Below are 15,656 nucleotides of genomic sequence, written 5' to 3'. Positions count from 1 at the left end.
TTTAGGTGTACAGGAAGTTGCATTAACATATCGTGCGAGAGCCAGAGACGGACACCAAAACCAGATTTGAACGAAAACTGTAACGAAAATTCTTTCGTCATAGGTTACGATGTCCGCAGGATGTTTTGAGACGTTGCCATCTTAAATGAAAAATATTAGATAATACATATTATGCTCTAATGGTCGGACTCAAAATACATTTAATGATCACTAAACTCCAATTTTATGAAAAGTTTGGCCATAAATTTAAGTCTTTAAACTTTGGCTTTAAATGTCATTTTCTTATCTAATAAAAGTTAAATCAATATTCGTCACTGACTGCGGCAGTAAGTCAAACAAAGTCACAGTGCACAATTATAACTTACAGTCCACTTAAGTAATTAAAGTTTTCTGGTTAAGAGTAATAAGTAGTGTCCGACCGAAACTGATTTTACAGCCGAAACCGAAACCGAAACCGAAACTTGGTAAAACATTCAAAATTACGATTATTTACTGAAATTTATTGATTTTTAACATAAATTACAATTTTTTAAACTAAAGAAAAAGTACCACATTGAATTTTTTTACTTTTTGCGACATTTATATACCTATCATAAATATTATTATTCTTAGACTCGAATAACTTTTTGTACCAAATTCCGTTTTTTTATACGATTCCAAGAAGATGAGTTTCGTCTCATTCACAGCAAATCCGATTTTTATCTTATTGCCCAATATTCGAGTTTTAACTTTATAAAAAACATGTCCTGTCGGTGTAGTGTATGACAGATCGAAAAACATAGGCGACAAAATTGTTAAGTTGACAGTTTTCACAGATATGCGTTTGGTTAGCTTATTTATCGTTTCTTTCTATTTGTTACTAAAACAACGTGACAAGGCTCAAAAATGATAAAAATGTATAAAAATCATCAATCAAACGTATAACGTAAACTTAGATTCATTAATCGCGATTAAATAAAGAATGTAAAAGCTATTTGAAACAAAACGAGATTCACGTCGCCATATAAACGCGTTCATTGTTCAATGAGAACTTAGTTTAATAAAACGTTTAAGTGTGTTGGTGAAATTCCACTTAATGTATTATAACGAAGGATTACCCTAAGAAACAAGAGCAGAAGTTATTTGAAGTCATTTTATTTAGGTGCGATTCACCTAAGAAATAGAACGCGCTTAGTGTACACTAAATTGGTTTTACACGTATAAACGCGTTTATAGCACCAAATTGCATTTCACTAACATACAGTTCACAACAAATCCGAGTTTTATCTTCAGCACGTTAAATGTTGCACGGTTAAACTTCATTAAAGCCGTTAAAGTCCTGCCAGTGTAGTGTCATGGCGAATCGAAAATCATAGACGAAAAAATGATGAGTCCCCGTAGGAACGCGTTTAATGAGAACTAAATTTTATAAAACGAAGTTGTGCGATTGGTGAAATCCTCCCTTAGACATACTACTGAACGACGCACTACTGAAAACAAAATCAATAATTGCAGTATATTATTTTTAAGGGAGACATGGACACGACCGCGGTCGAAGTTCAAAACGAAATGACTAAGCAAACTTGCAGTTGACGTCACATTTTTTTTTCTCCAGAAGGCATTTTGCCACTAAACCTGAAAAAAATACTGAGGGCCGCAAGAGTGAAGCTTACGGGGAAGTGGGCTAGATAAGATTCTAGCAGGGTAGGAACGGTCTTAGTCCTAAGAGATTGCGTGTCCAAAAAAAAAGAGTGAGGCGAGATGATTTACTAGATAAATCTCACAAGATATATCCTAAAATATCTTATAATCTCATATTCAAACAAAATTTTTAAGTAAATAAAGTAACACACACAATATAATCAATTTATCATAGCATTTACTAAATCGTTTGTTTGGGAAACATTGTTTAGATAGCACGTAATTTGCCAACAGTTACATATATTAAATAAGCCTGCTTTTATCGTAGAAATAAAATTCAATAATATAATTTCGATAAAAATAAGTTAAGACAATTTAATGAAAATAAAACGAAGTGCTAATTTTTGATTTGGGACTAATCTGGAATACATAATCTCAAAACATGATTAAATAGATGGTAGCGAACTGAGCCAGGGCCTCGCTGGCAAGCAAGCTCGAGTTAACTGCGAAGTTTACCGAACGATGCATGAGTTTCGGTTTCGATTTCGGCTATATTTTGGCCGAAACCGAAACTAAGGCCGAAACTAGATTTTTTGGCCGAAACTGGCCGAAACCGAAACCGAAAGTTCGGTCGGTCACTAGACTAATAAGTAAGGAGAAGTGATAACACAGCAGATATAAGCGCAAGTAACGGACGGCTTAGCCTCGGTTACACGTGTCCGACCTGCAGTTTTATACAACATACAACACAGGTTAGCAAAATATAGAGGCTATCTATACTAATATTATAAATGCGAAAGTGTGTCTGTCTATCTGTCTCTCTGTCTGTCTGTTACCTCTTCACGCCCAAACCGCGAAACCGATTTTGTTGAAATTTGGCATGGAGATACTTTGAGTCCCGAGAAAGGACCGTACATTTTTTTCCAGGGAAAAATGTACGGTCCCCGCACGATAAATCATCTAGTTATTGAATAATTCACAAAATACTAACTGTAAGCCAGTTGGTAGAGCGTAGTGCTTGAGATTCGGATATTTTTATCAGTGTTTACTTTTCTACTCTTCATTAAATTTAAATAATTTCATTAACTTGCAGTTTAATCATCGTGAATTAATGTCTTTGAGTGGAGCCGTTAGACTCTACTTTTACCGGATTCCGCTTGATTTACACCAACAATTTCCATCCATCCTGCACCAACTATCCTTCATATCGAACAGATGAAACGGTGCCCTTGCAATGCGGAATGTAACGGGGCCAACAATTTGAGGCCCTGCTACCGCGGCCGGCTAGCGGCGCGACCTTCGAGGGCCGGCGAGAGTAAAATGTAATTGCTGTACAGTTACTAACTATTAGCTGTTAGAAAATACAAGCTATCTGCTGCGTATATATATATACGGAGAATAGTGTTTTATGTTACATTACTTACGGCTGCTTAAAATAAGGACTTCTTATTTCATAGACGCTCATTTATTTGATGACAAGAATAGCCTAAATCTTCTGAGTCTTGCATCTTAAAAGCGAGAATTTGACTTTTGCCTACGTTGATCCTTATAAAAGGAACTTCCCAGCATTACCAACTCCAATATATCGTCGTTACAGCTGTATATTACAGCTTAGCCTGCAACCAAGTATGTAATTTGCATGCAACGCACAAAACTTGCAAATTTAGTTTCATTTTGTTAATCGACAAGAAGGTACTTATTAAGGATAAAACCTACGTCATTAACAACGTAAAAGCTTATTTATTTACTGATAACTCAGGAGTTAATCTCTAACAAAACATGTAATAACTGCGCCCACTTAACACGAGTGTTTTATCAAACGCGCCTCCTTTTAGTACTTGTGACGGATGCAATCAAATATTGATGGGATTTTCCTAGTTATTAGTAGAAGCGATCACTGAGTGTGATCATACTTATTGTTCTATTAATGAGCACTTTGAGTACCACTTCTTTTGAGTACCACAAGACTTTTGCTATAATATATCCGCAGTTTTCTTTACCATGAGCTATATGAAACAGTCAGGACTCAGGGCCGATTTTAGCATTACCAGCACCCTAGGCGAGATTTTTTCGGCGCCCTTTTTTTCTGTCTTCGGCGCCCCTTTTTATCTCCTAGCGTCGCTCTTCCCTTACGCCGCTACTGGAAACAGTGTAAAATGTTATAAGCAGATTAAACATAAAATAAAGATAATTTAATACATAAATAGATATTAAAGCATCATTAACCAAATCATCGTAGTTAAAAAATACTCTATTATATCTTGCAATTCAAAACTTTTTTACACTAAGTAAGCTGCCAAATACCTCACTTGAATCGTTTAAAAGCGTCTGTATAGTCCACTTGCGTCACATTCACACCTTGCCAGTGCTGGCAGAAAGTGCAAAGGTCGTGTTCCAGTGGGCCGTCTCAATACTTTCAAAATCGACTGGCAATAAATCTCAGCTTATGTAAGTATAGGCGTTAAATTAGGTAGAGGGGTGCCCTGATTTTGTAATGATCTATGTTTGACCTAATACGGCTTACGGCCCCACTCAGACCCATTTAATGATTACTTAGACTAGAACTTTAAGTTATTGAAGAGTTTGACAGAAAATGTATTCGTCTGAAAATATCTGAATCTCCATTAAATTAAGGCTAATAATTAACGAGTACGGCAGTAGGACAATGTATGGTTAGACACAAAAAACGCGTTTATTAGGTAAAAATTTTACCTCCTCTAAACTCTTGCAACAGGCAAATGTAAGTAGGTACTACTATTTCATAATTTGTGTATGATGACAAATTATGGGATAGTCGTGTATTATAATGTAAGCATTTTACAGACTTACGTAGATAAATAAATAATAAATAAATAGCATTATCGTACACCGTATAGTCAGAACATAAAGGGCCAAGAGGAGGAAGGTACGCATCACGATAAAATAGGGATCAGTTTTTATTCAGAAATAATACAGCCGCAAACTCAAGATACTTATATATTATAATCTTGTTGAAGACAGTTATTTGTAAGAGCTTATAGATTATAAGGTCAGATTCATATTCCTCCCACACCGAGTTATATTTTACAATGTAAGGCCGCGCCCACTTACATTTCCTGGTGATCTCAAATGGAGACTGTTCTCTACTTTAAATATAATAATATGATAATATATAAATAATTAATGTATATCATACAGCCAATGATGCTGTTGGTCACCAACATATTATGGACTATTATTTTATTATGGAACCATAGAAGATTGTAGATGTAGAAAACGGTTTTTACAATAATAAACTTCTATGATATGACTTCCTAAGTATTAAATATATTATGTCATCATTATTAAATGTCATTTTTACACACACATTAAAATACATGAATATCTTTTAGAATATATTCTTAAATGTAGGCAATCTCATTTAGAGCATATTATTCGCAATAAATTTTACTTCATTTGTCTAAGTACTGAAAAACCTAAAATAAATAAAGCTAATTTTAGACTAAACGCCTCAGTAGGAAGTAGTACGCGACATTCAGTGCAGAGAAAGGTTAAATTGTATCGCTATTCTTAGCTCAGCGGAAAACTCACTAAAAACTGTTATGAGTTTAAACACTCAATTATAATCTATTTAAAACTAAGCGTGTCGTTGTATAAATTGGCACTTAAAATCGTACCTATAGCATTTTAGTTTTTATACAACAAGAGAAATTCAACCCGACATAAATAAATAAAAAATTCGGAATCCTGTAGTGGGGCCGCCACGAGGGCACAGAAACACATACATGTGACTGTCAAAAGCATCACCATTCCGTTTAGCTTCACCACAGTCGGCTAAAAACTATTTTTATCAAACAGCACACGTATTGGATCGAAAAGGGAAAGAAACTGCATCAAAATGAAATCGTGGCGCTTGTCAATGTTTTGTCACAAACGCCTCCGTGGTCTAATGGTTAGAGCGTGGCTCACGACTCCGGAGGTCATGGATTCGATTCCCGCGGTGGAAACATGTTATTTCCAAGTTTGGTTAGGAGTTAGGACAATGCAGATCACCTGACTGTCTGACAAGTAAGATGATCCATTTAAAAAGTCGGTCCTGCATTTGATCTCGCGCCAGTCGTGTCGGTCTTCCGTCCCACTGGGTTGAGAGTGAAAGGAATAGAGAGTGCTCTTGTGTACTACGCACACACTTAGGCACTATAAAATTACTCCTGCGTAAGTGGCCAGGTTTCAATGAAACCGGCCACCGTCACTGAAACCGGTGTGGGAGTTATTATTATTGTTATTGTTAATTGTGTCACATTCTCATTGCTAATTTGACATTAAGTGCTCTATAAATAAATACAAGTGGATTAAGAATGTCCATGACGGTATAATATATCCTGTGTGTGCGTTGACCTCGATTAACTAAATCATTTAATTGTCTTAATTTTTCAAAATGGCCGACTTCATGTGGGTATGATCCTATTATGAGCTATATTTGGACACTAAATATAGCTAAATATGGACTAGATATGATCGAAAAGTTCTTGTGCTATAAATCAGAATTTTATAATGATAATAGTTACATGATGAATGACATAAGTGATGCTATATTATTTTAGCGTTGATAGATTATTTGAAATAAGTACTGTTTTTTTTCTCGCCAAAGACATAATTTATCACCTAATTTTTAAAACATTTTCTTAAGATCAATTAAGTTCATTACTAAAATAATAAGAATGAACTTAATTGATCTTAAGAAAATGTTGTACAATAATGATTGCCTGAGTTCTTTTTATGACCGGAAACGTCATATTTTTTCTTCTTTCAGTGGCTATAAACAAACAACTATCCGTCTCTTTCTATCTTCATAAGTATACAATAGCCAACAAACAATCCCAGGTAATCGATTTCACACAATACACATTGTTCGCTTATCTCTACTTTCTTCTCAATTATCATGATCGCAGATTTACTACTTAAAACGCATTGTGTGGTCTTCTTATTAGTTTTTAAATAGCTATTGGCAATAATTTGTATTTACACTCAAAAGGCTTCATTTTCTTTTGTAAATCTATTTAAATAAAAATATTTTTTACATTTTGTTAGTCTCGCTAAAACTCGAGAACGGCTAAACTGATTTGGTCAGTTTTAGTCTTGAAATATTCGTGGCGGTCCATGGAAGGTTTATATTAGGACGAAAGTGATACGAAGTTAACCAGGTCATCCAGTTATAATATAAAAAGAGCCTAAACTATTGTTGATGCGTGTGCTGAGATTTTGACCAGGCTCTACTATACCCTCTAACTATGCTTGTAAGGTCTCTCAAGCTGGGATATACATACTAGCAAGCATAACAAGTGTACTTTCTCGTGGGAAACCTAACCTAACCTAACATTGTTTCCACTGTTTTGGTTCTAATACTTGCAGGTTTATAACTTGGAATTAGTTCTTCTCATCTATCATCTACAAATCAAACTAAACTTTAGTTTGATTTGTAGAGCACATTGATAAAAATATATCAATGTGCTCTACAAATCAAACTAAACTGTTATAAATTTAAGGATAATTCATAACAGTTACTTTTTTCTTCTCTAACAGTACATTATGATATTAACTGCTATCCTCAAAGATATATTTTAATTATGATTAACCTTCAATTAAATGACGAGTTTGACAAATATGGGGCTTATGTCAAAATCACATTTAAGTAGTTAATAGCTATGTCCACACTATGCGCTTTCGTCTTCAATTTTCGTCATCTTCTTTCATTCAACTTTCGTTTTGGCGCATTCAATAATTGAATGCGTCAACGAAATTTGTTTTTTGGATACCGTCAGCTGAGGGCATGCGTCGCGGGCATGCCTCACGTTCGCTGTTGACTGCGCTATAACGCATGCCCTTGACGAACAGAAAAAGACACAGTGTGGATAAAGCTATATGTTCCACTCTGAGTGCGGCAGTGAGTGTCTTATCTATGGTTTTATCTCTATTACATTCTTTATTTAAAACCACAAAGCTCCGTGTTTAAAACAAACAAAAAAACACACAAACACAGCAATGCAGCTACTGCTCTAAGTTAATATTCCCAACTTCTAACACTAGTAAGTTCACCTGTCCGTAACCACGGAGCACTATTAGAGGGTGCAGGTTGTTAGCCGTCATGGATGATGCACATGGTTCCCACGCCAGAAGAATTATTATAACCTACAGCATCTAGGGGCTTCGACCGTTTAGAATAGGTTTGTTTGATGTTAAAAATGCTTAAGAATTAGATCATAATCGGTTTTTACTTTAGGGATAGAAACACACAGAGACGCGAATAAACGTTTTCATGACATACTTAAAACTGATGAAAATGGAGTTTTCTTGTTACAACAGTAATTAAAATCGGATAAGCAGTTTAGGAGCTTCAGTATAGTAGTATGCATAAGATTGCCGAAATCATCTAGTTATTCTTCAATTCGCTGTAAACACCTATAAAACAAATGCATTAATGATTTCAAGTCCTTTGACTATGACCAGAAGCTGAAACTAAAAAAAAGCAACCAAAACAGAGGCGTTCCATTTTCAAACGTAGAAAACCGGTCAAGTGCAACGTGTGGCACCGAATGACCCAGGCCGAATGTTTATATTCGATGGTCGTACCACGATACCCTACATACAGCCTTACCGTTAAACAAATGAACTAACATTCACTATTGATTGCTGATAATATGTGTGCTTGCATCCGAGTTTAATAATAAAATACTCATGATAATAAATAAATGAGAAAGTGCGTAACTTGTCTGCCTATCTGTTGTCTCTTCACGCTTTTAATAAAAGGCTGTGAAAATGGCAATACTTTGAGTCCCTGGCAAGAACAAAATCAAGTCGTTTTTATTCCAGAAAAGTTGCGGATAACTTCTAGCTGTCTATAATAACATATTGTAACGTAGAGCTACATATTTGGATAGCGGTAATATTCTGGTAACGGTACACAGAAATCTAGCCTAAATCTAAAGGCGCCTACGTCAAAATGAAGACATGCTTTTAAGAGCAAAAAATTAATGGTTCGGCACAATATTAGAAGGCCCATTAGGTGCCACAAACATGTAATTTAAATCTGTCTGAAATATTGCATCTAGATGCTAAAAATATGGGTTTAATGACCTACAAAATGTTTGACATAGGTGGTGTAAATTAAGTATTAATCTTAATTTTGAGGGGTTTCTTGTTACCTTGAGCATAGCTTACCACCTAAAGATATTATAATAAGACATTTAGGTTTACAGTACTTGTGGAATATGCGTGGAAATCACAAAGGAAGATCTTACAACCAAACAAGCTGCAGGTGTAGGTATGCTCATTGCTCGGTTAGACCGGAGCCCACTAGGTTCAGCTGTCATATAAAATAATTATACCGCCGTACTTATATGTTTTTTATATGGGAAACCACTGTCATATTGTTTTCTTGTAAAATTTTGTAATGTCTTGAATAAATGAATAAATAAAAAAAAAACTTACCAAACTTCTATAGCGCGATGCAGGATTGTGGCAGTAGTTAGTCCGCCACATACTAAAAGGTACCTGGGTACCATCGAGGGAGTTGATTCCTATGCAATTGACAGACCAACGTTATTTGGTCGAATATGTCAATTCAATGTTAATTGAGATCTGTCAGTTGGGTTTGACGTGACGCAACCAAACTACTTAGGTCCCCGATTTGTATAGGAATCAACTTCTCTGATAGTACTTAGGCCTGGCATAGTGGCCTAATTTTTTGATAATAATTGTCTTGACTCATGCTTATCAAGTAATCACTAATATCCTAAGATCCGACCGTAAAATTCTGCAGGAATCGTTTTTTCGATCAAATATATTTTAAAATAATCTTTAGAACGTATAGAATGGATTAATTTTGGGTTGCCTTGTTAAAAGTAGCCGCAAGTACCTCTAATTGAGCAAAATGAAAGCCCGTAATACAAACTTGCATGTATTCAATAGAAAAGTAAGAGAATTAAGAAGGAATGACATTGAGGAATGACAGGACAATATAAATAAAAATAAAAACGCCTGTTAAATAAAAATAGCAATCTTTCGAGTTCTCGACGTCCTCAAATAATGCCAGGCATAATAATTGTAGGCCTGAACATTTGTCATATACAAAAGTGATGGCAGCCCCAGTTTGCGGCTATCGTGCAACTGGTAACCATGGATATTCATGTTCAAAATGCATAAAACTTTAATTTGGTATCAAAATTATTAAAAAAATCGATGCTTCAATTTTGATGAAGAACTATGTCTGTTTACGGGCTGGCAACCCTAGGTTGCGGCCGACTTAGAGCTGGCAACCATTTATACCTTATTTTCTCACGTCATTTTCTTTCAAATGATGTAAAATTTACTGTAAAAAAATATACATGCAAATTATGCATTTATCTCATGAACATTCAACTTAATTAGAGGTACTTGCGGCTACTTTTGACAAGGCAACCCAACATTAATCCATTCTATACGTTCTAAAGATTATTTTAAAATATATTTGATCGAAAAAAACGATTCCTGCAGGATTTTACGTCGGATCCAATACTATAATGAGGATTACAAATTAGCCAGATCGATTAGTGATCGAGTAGCTTGGCATTGTATCAGAGATTTAAGTAGCCCAATAAAAAAATACAAGATAAACTAAACTGTTTAATCGCCAATCGTCCGGGAACCCCCCTCCCCCCCCCCTCACATCTCGTCCAACAAACAGATCAATCACGTTATCATTTCGCACGGTCGTAAACAAATGATCCAACAGCTTTATCAATGAGAACAATACGAGATTATCAGCGTGATATTGTCAATTGCCATGCTGTAGGTGGACCACGCTGATTGTTATTATAATAGGGAATATTTTTATATCTAAATACTTTTTATACCTAAAAGGGAATTTTACGCAAGGGACAGAGCAGGACGCTCGCACATACAGTAATCAAACATCCGACATGCTAGCGCTACAAACCTGCATCGCGCTATGGAAGTTTCCTAAGAATGCACGTGACCCTAACTTGACTACATACCTAAACCTAGATCTCAAAATCTGTAAGGTCTAGAAAACTGATTTTTTTACACAAGTAACTCCAGTTCATGAAGATTAAATGCTCAAGACGAAAACACGATTACTGAAAATATGGTCGATAGTTTTTTTTACAAAAAACCTTGTTTTAGACAATTTTTTTGCTTAGATCTTCGAATTTTGCTGTCTTTTCTTTAATATTTTTTAATATCTAAAAATTGATTAAAACCTTAATTTGCCTCAATACTTTTTTATAATCATTATAGTTCGTCTTTTATTCATAGTTAAACGAACTTGGCGATGATTCCGCGTCGTCCTTTTTCACCTGTAGTGCTAGCACGGCGACCAGCGGAAATGCGAAAGTATGGACAAATTGTGGAAATAAACCTAAGGTGCCGTTCCGATCTTTTTTCGTTCCGAAAAATTCAATTAAAATGCCACTTTATGACAGACTATAGTCACAAACTGTGGAGATAAACTTAAGGTGCCGTTCCGATCTTTTTTAGTTCCGAATAATTCAATTAAAAAGCCACTTTATGACAGACTATAGTTCTAAAAATTCAAATAATATCCTACGTTATGAACTTATGACATATACTATAGTGTGTCATAAAGTGGCATTTTAATTGAATTTTTCGGAACGAAAAAAGATCGGAACGGCACCTTAGGTTTATTTCCACAGTTTGTCCATACTTTCGCATTTCCGCTGGTCGCCGTGCTACCGCTACTGGCATATGAAAGAGTGTGAAGAGATAAAGACGATGTTTGATTTTTTGCTGTAGTCGCCCTCTTAAGTGCGTCAGTGTGCTGTGTGTAAGTATATCCAAAAAAAGTCGTTCGCAAATCGCAGCAGTATTCCTGGATTCTAAAGATGTAAACATATTTCAATCCTGAGTGCATATAGTCATAAATTCATAATGCGCTCAAACTCAAACTCATTTTTTTTTTCATTCAGAATAAATTTTTGCAAATGTTCTCTGAAAGTCTACATGATGCCTACCACCGGTTCGGGAACTAACCCGGCAAGAAAAACCAGCGTAAGAAACTCGCACGGGGCCCACTTTTTTACCAAAAAAAGTGAGAAAAATTAATCTTTTAAAATAAGGTTTACAATGTTAGTGACAATTTCTAAAATCTGTGGTTACAATGCTAGTTTCGATAACGAAGTTAAATGTCAATTCTAAGTTTAGAGATCTTTGCAATTCCTATACATAGATGATGGAACTAGTCTTTTGACACACAAGTATTTTGCAATAATTCACAATAGCAACGTAACTATCAATATAATTACTATTGCAGTACTTAGCAGAGATATCATTCGTTCCTCATCAACTTACGAGTATGTGTAGCCGATAGGCATTATTCTTTGACCTTAGCAATCAACTGCTTCTGAAATTCAGGAAGATCCTTAAGACTAAGATAACAATCATGTAATCTACTATTTTAAGTCAATGTCAACCTTACGAGGTGTCACGAGTATCACCTATTTTCCGCGTTCCCGAATTTAAATTTAGAACAATAAAATTAGAATATTACAGAAATATTGATAAAAGATAGCGCTGTCATGAGTACCTACTACGTTTTTTTTTCATCTTAAGTGCGCACATCGTAATCGGTCAGCAAAGGAGAAGGACGTAAACCTTTTAACGCAATAAAAATTGTTATTTGCACAACTTTTAATTAATTCTTTTTAAAAAGTTTTGATGGGTCCCAAAGATGCAGTTCTTAATAACTACAGCAGTTATCACAAGTAAGTTTTATTATTATAGTATTTAGTTACTTGGGATAATCATTAGAGATGATTCACTAGTAGAAACAATTTTTGTTACATCTCTTTTGTTATACATAGGTGATACGGCTAATTGTTAGCAATAATAATTATACTATAGTTATTATTGCTAACAATTAGCCGTAGTACTAATGTACTGACAAGACAAATAATTATATTAGGCATCGTGTACCTTAGACAGGTTAAAAAGCGTTTGCATGATAGGTATATAATGTAGGTTGGTAGACTAGAAGTTACCTATACCTACCATCCATTTGACTGATGAAAAAATAATATTGACATTAATTTTACTACAATAAATGTCTCTAAAAGTTTCGTACAATATTCTTGAAAGTTATTGCATTTTTTAAACAAGTGAAGCATTAAAAAAAACATTCTACGCATCTGCGTAGGCAAAGAGGATATAAATTATAAACTACGTAACATGCGTAGGCGGTCTACGCCGCGTCGTAGTGGTAGAGGCGTTATCGTTCATTTCGTAGATAAAGATTACTTAATACGTCATTACTCAGTCGTTCTATATTAGTCTTACTATTTTTAAAACAAAATATAAATGCGTGTTTTAAATATTTTTACATCGTTTTGCTATGTTTACATCGTAATATTTTGCTACAATATTGGCTACAGTTTTAAATTTTATCAGTTCCATATTTTTAGGTATCATTAGGTAATTAAATAACTTAAGCTTTAAGTAAAAAAAAAAACAAATTTACAATGCAAAAGTCATATCTCTGCTTTCTCTACGCTTAAACCGCTAAACTGATTTAGATGGCTATGGTCATACTTCGAATCTCTAGGACATGGTAACTACGGGCTAAAAATTCTTACATTCTAGTAAATAAAGTATTAATAAATAAAAGTAAAACATTTTAAGAAACGATAATCCTATTTCCAATAATTGTATGGGAAAAATAAACACTTTGTATTGAATGTTGAGTGGTAATTAACTCGTTATCGCTATACTAATTGATATTTGGCTGTCGGCAAGTGAAATTTCATCCCTTATTTTAGTTGAAGTCTTTACCTCTGTGCGTTTAGTCGTTTTGTGATTTTTAAAATTAAAAGTTAAAATGGTTGTTATACTTAACTATAGAGTGGCTGAGTATTTGAGATGTCATAGCTCTGGTAGGTTGATTTTTTTCTTTTAAATATAGAACAAAAGTTAAGTTAGAATGGAAGTCAAACGGATGAATTAACTCATTACTTAAATAAACTTAAAACCAAAAAAACAAGATCAAAATTATCGTGATCTCGTTTTTTTGGTTTTAAGTAACTATATCTGAGTGTGTTATTAAAATTCATAATGATGTTCACTTTTACGCTTTTTTGTAAAAAAAAAACTTCTAAGTAATCTAAGAGCTAAATTCACACTAATAATTTGTAAAGTAGCATTGCATACCTACTCAGTGCGCGAGCACCGAAGAATCGTGGCTGAGAAATGGGAGCGGAGCCTTATTAGGGTTCCGTACCCAAAGGGTGAAAACGGGACCCTATTCATGAGACTTCGTTGTCTGTCCGTTTGTCCGTCTGTCTGTCTCCTGGCTGTATCTCAAGAACCGCTTACTTAGAGTTCTGAAATTTTCACAGATTGTGTATATTGGTTGCCGCTATAACAACAAATACTAGAAACAAAATATAATTAATATTTAAAGGGGGCTCCCATACAACTAACGTGATTTTTTTTGGCCTTTTTTGCTCGATATCGATAATAGCAACAGGTAGGCACTTGATATTTTTACAAAAACCTTAATTATATTATGTCTACTTCAAAATAAAATAAAAATTTAAGGGGGCTCCCATACAAAAAAAACAATTTTTGGCCAATTTTTGCTCCATAGCGGTACGGAACCCTTCGTGGGCGAGTACGACTCGCACTTGGCCGATTATATAGTTTGATATTATATAGAGAGGTAGAGTCTAATGGTCGCTTAAGTAATAAATTTTTATCTACCGTCTCTAGTCGTGTTTGTCGTATCTGTGTTGTGTGCACTGTGCACACAACGGAATGTAACGTACTGTTTTGCAGCACCCTCTAAGTCAGTTTTTAAAAAAAACCCAAAAGTTCACCCTAAACTAATTTATTAACCCAAAATTAAATTAGTTACATTTAAGCTATGACTTCCCACACGTTACTTGCCCGGCTTCCAGAATCTAACTGCACGATAAATTGAAGTAGAATGAATACTAAACGAAAACTGCAACGCAAACGGAAAAATATCGAGGAATAATAGAAATGCTTATTAAACGGAATGTACTAACTAACTAGGGATGTAACAGCTCCCCCCTTTTGACGAAGCTTTATCTCTTTAAGATAAGCGAAGTTAAAAAGATAGAGACGTAAAGTGTGCGAAGTCTACAGAACATAGAAATATAAAACATTCAAAACACAAATGAAATAGGAAGTAAATATCTAAAAATAGAACATCATTGACATTATTAAAAACATCATTAAAATATCAACATAAGAAAACATCATTGTTATAAAATAGAAAAAATCGTAGACTTCACAAAAATAAGGAAATTGAAAATAAAACGAGACAAAATTACTAACTGAAAACGAGACAAAATTATTAAATTAAAAATTTAAATTTCTATTAGAAAAAGATTGACTTTTGTCAAAAATATTTGCTCGATGTTGCAATGGCAAGGATTTAATAGATTGCCTTTCTTCATCTGAAGATGAAATCTGAGTCATCTCGATAGAATTTGAAATTTTAGATTTATATCTTATATTTTTCTTATTATTACATTGATTGAAAATCTGAATGCAACATCCTGACTCATTCATAGAATTTTTATTTTTAAAACATCTGAAAATCTTATACACAAAATACAAAAATAGAGACACAATTAAAATATAAGTAAATGTAGAATAATATTGGCCATATTTAATAAAATGAGATTCTTTTTCTAAATTATTAATTTCATTTTCTAAATTGTCCATTTGATGTGAAGCATATTTTAAAGAGTCTAAATTTATTTTGCTTAAGGAAATAGGAGATAAATGTGGTAAACTTTTATTAAATATGTCCTTCTTACAACAATCGTCCTCGGTAATATCAAAACTTATATCTAAAGGAGATTTAATCATAAAAGAATAAGAATTGGTTGGCAACAATTGCACAGTCTTCGAATAGCCGACACAATCAGCTGTTAATTTAACAATACCAGTACCCTGGATAGAAAAATCATTAATTTCATCATCACAACGAATAGTTAATTTATTTGGTTTTGACTGTA

General features: G+C 34.2%; 1 protein-coding gene across 4 annotated transcripts in view; it reads left to right on the top strand.

Annotated features, from left to right (window-relative positions):
- Window positions 1–15,656, top strand: part of LOC121730160 (rho GTPase-activating protein conundrum) — a 99,195-nt gene that overhangs the window by 58,959 nt on the left and 24,580 nt on the right. The window contains exon 1 of one of the 4 annotated variants that reach the window (XM_042119074.1): window positions 9,040–9,046. The exons of 2 other annotated variants lie outside the window; for them this stretch is intronic. Coding sequence is in view for 1 of the 2 variants with exons in the window: in XM_042119076.1 (XP_041975010.1) it covers window positions 12,344–12,377 (34 nt within the window). In the remaining variant the exon portion in view is untranslated. Of the gene's footprint in view, window positions 1–9,039; window positions 9,047–12,309; window positions 12,378–15,656 lie in introns of those variants that run through there. One more of the 4 variants, XM_042119076.1, reaches the window with a different exon arrangement.

This window comes from Aricia agestis, chromosome 9, assembly GCF_905147365.1.
Source record: "Aricia agestis chromosome 9, ilAriAges1.1, whole genome shotgun sequence".
Taxonomy (NCBI): Eukaryota; Metazoa; Arthropoda; class Insecta; order Lepidoptera; family Lycaenidae; genus Aricia; species Aricia agestis.
The sequence above is the reverse complement of the archived record's forward strand: the minus strand, read 5'-3'. Positions and strand labels throughout refer to the sequence as shown.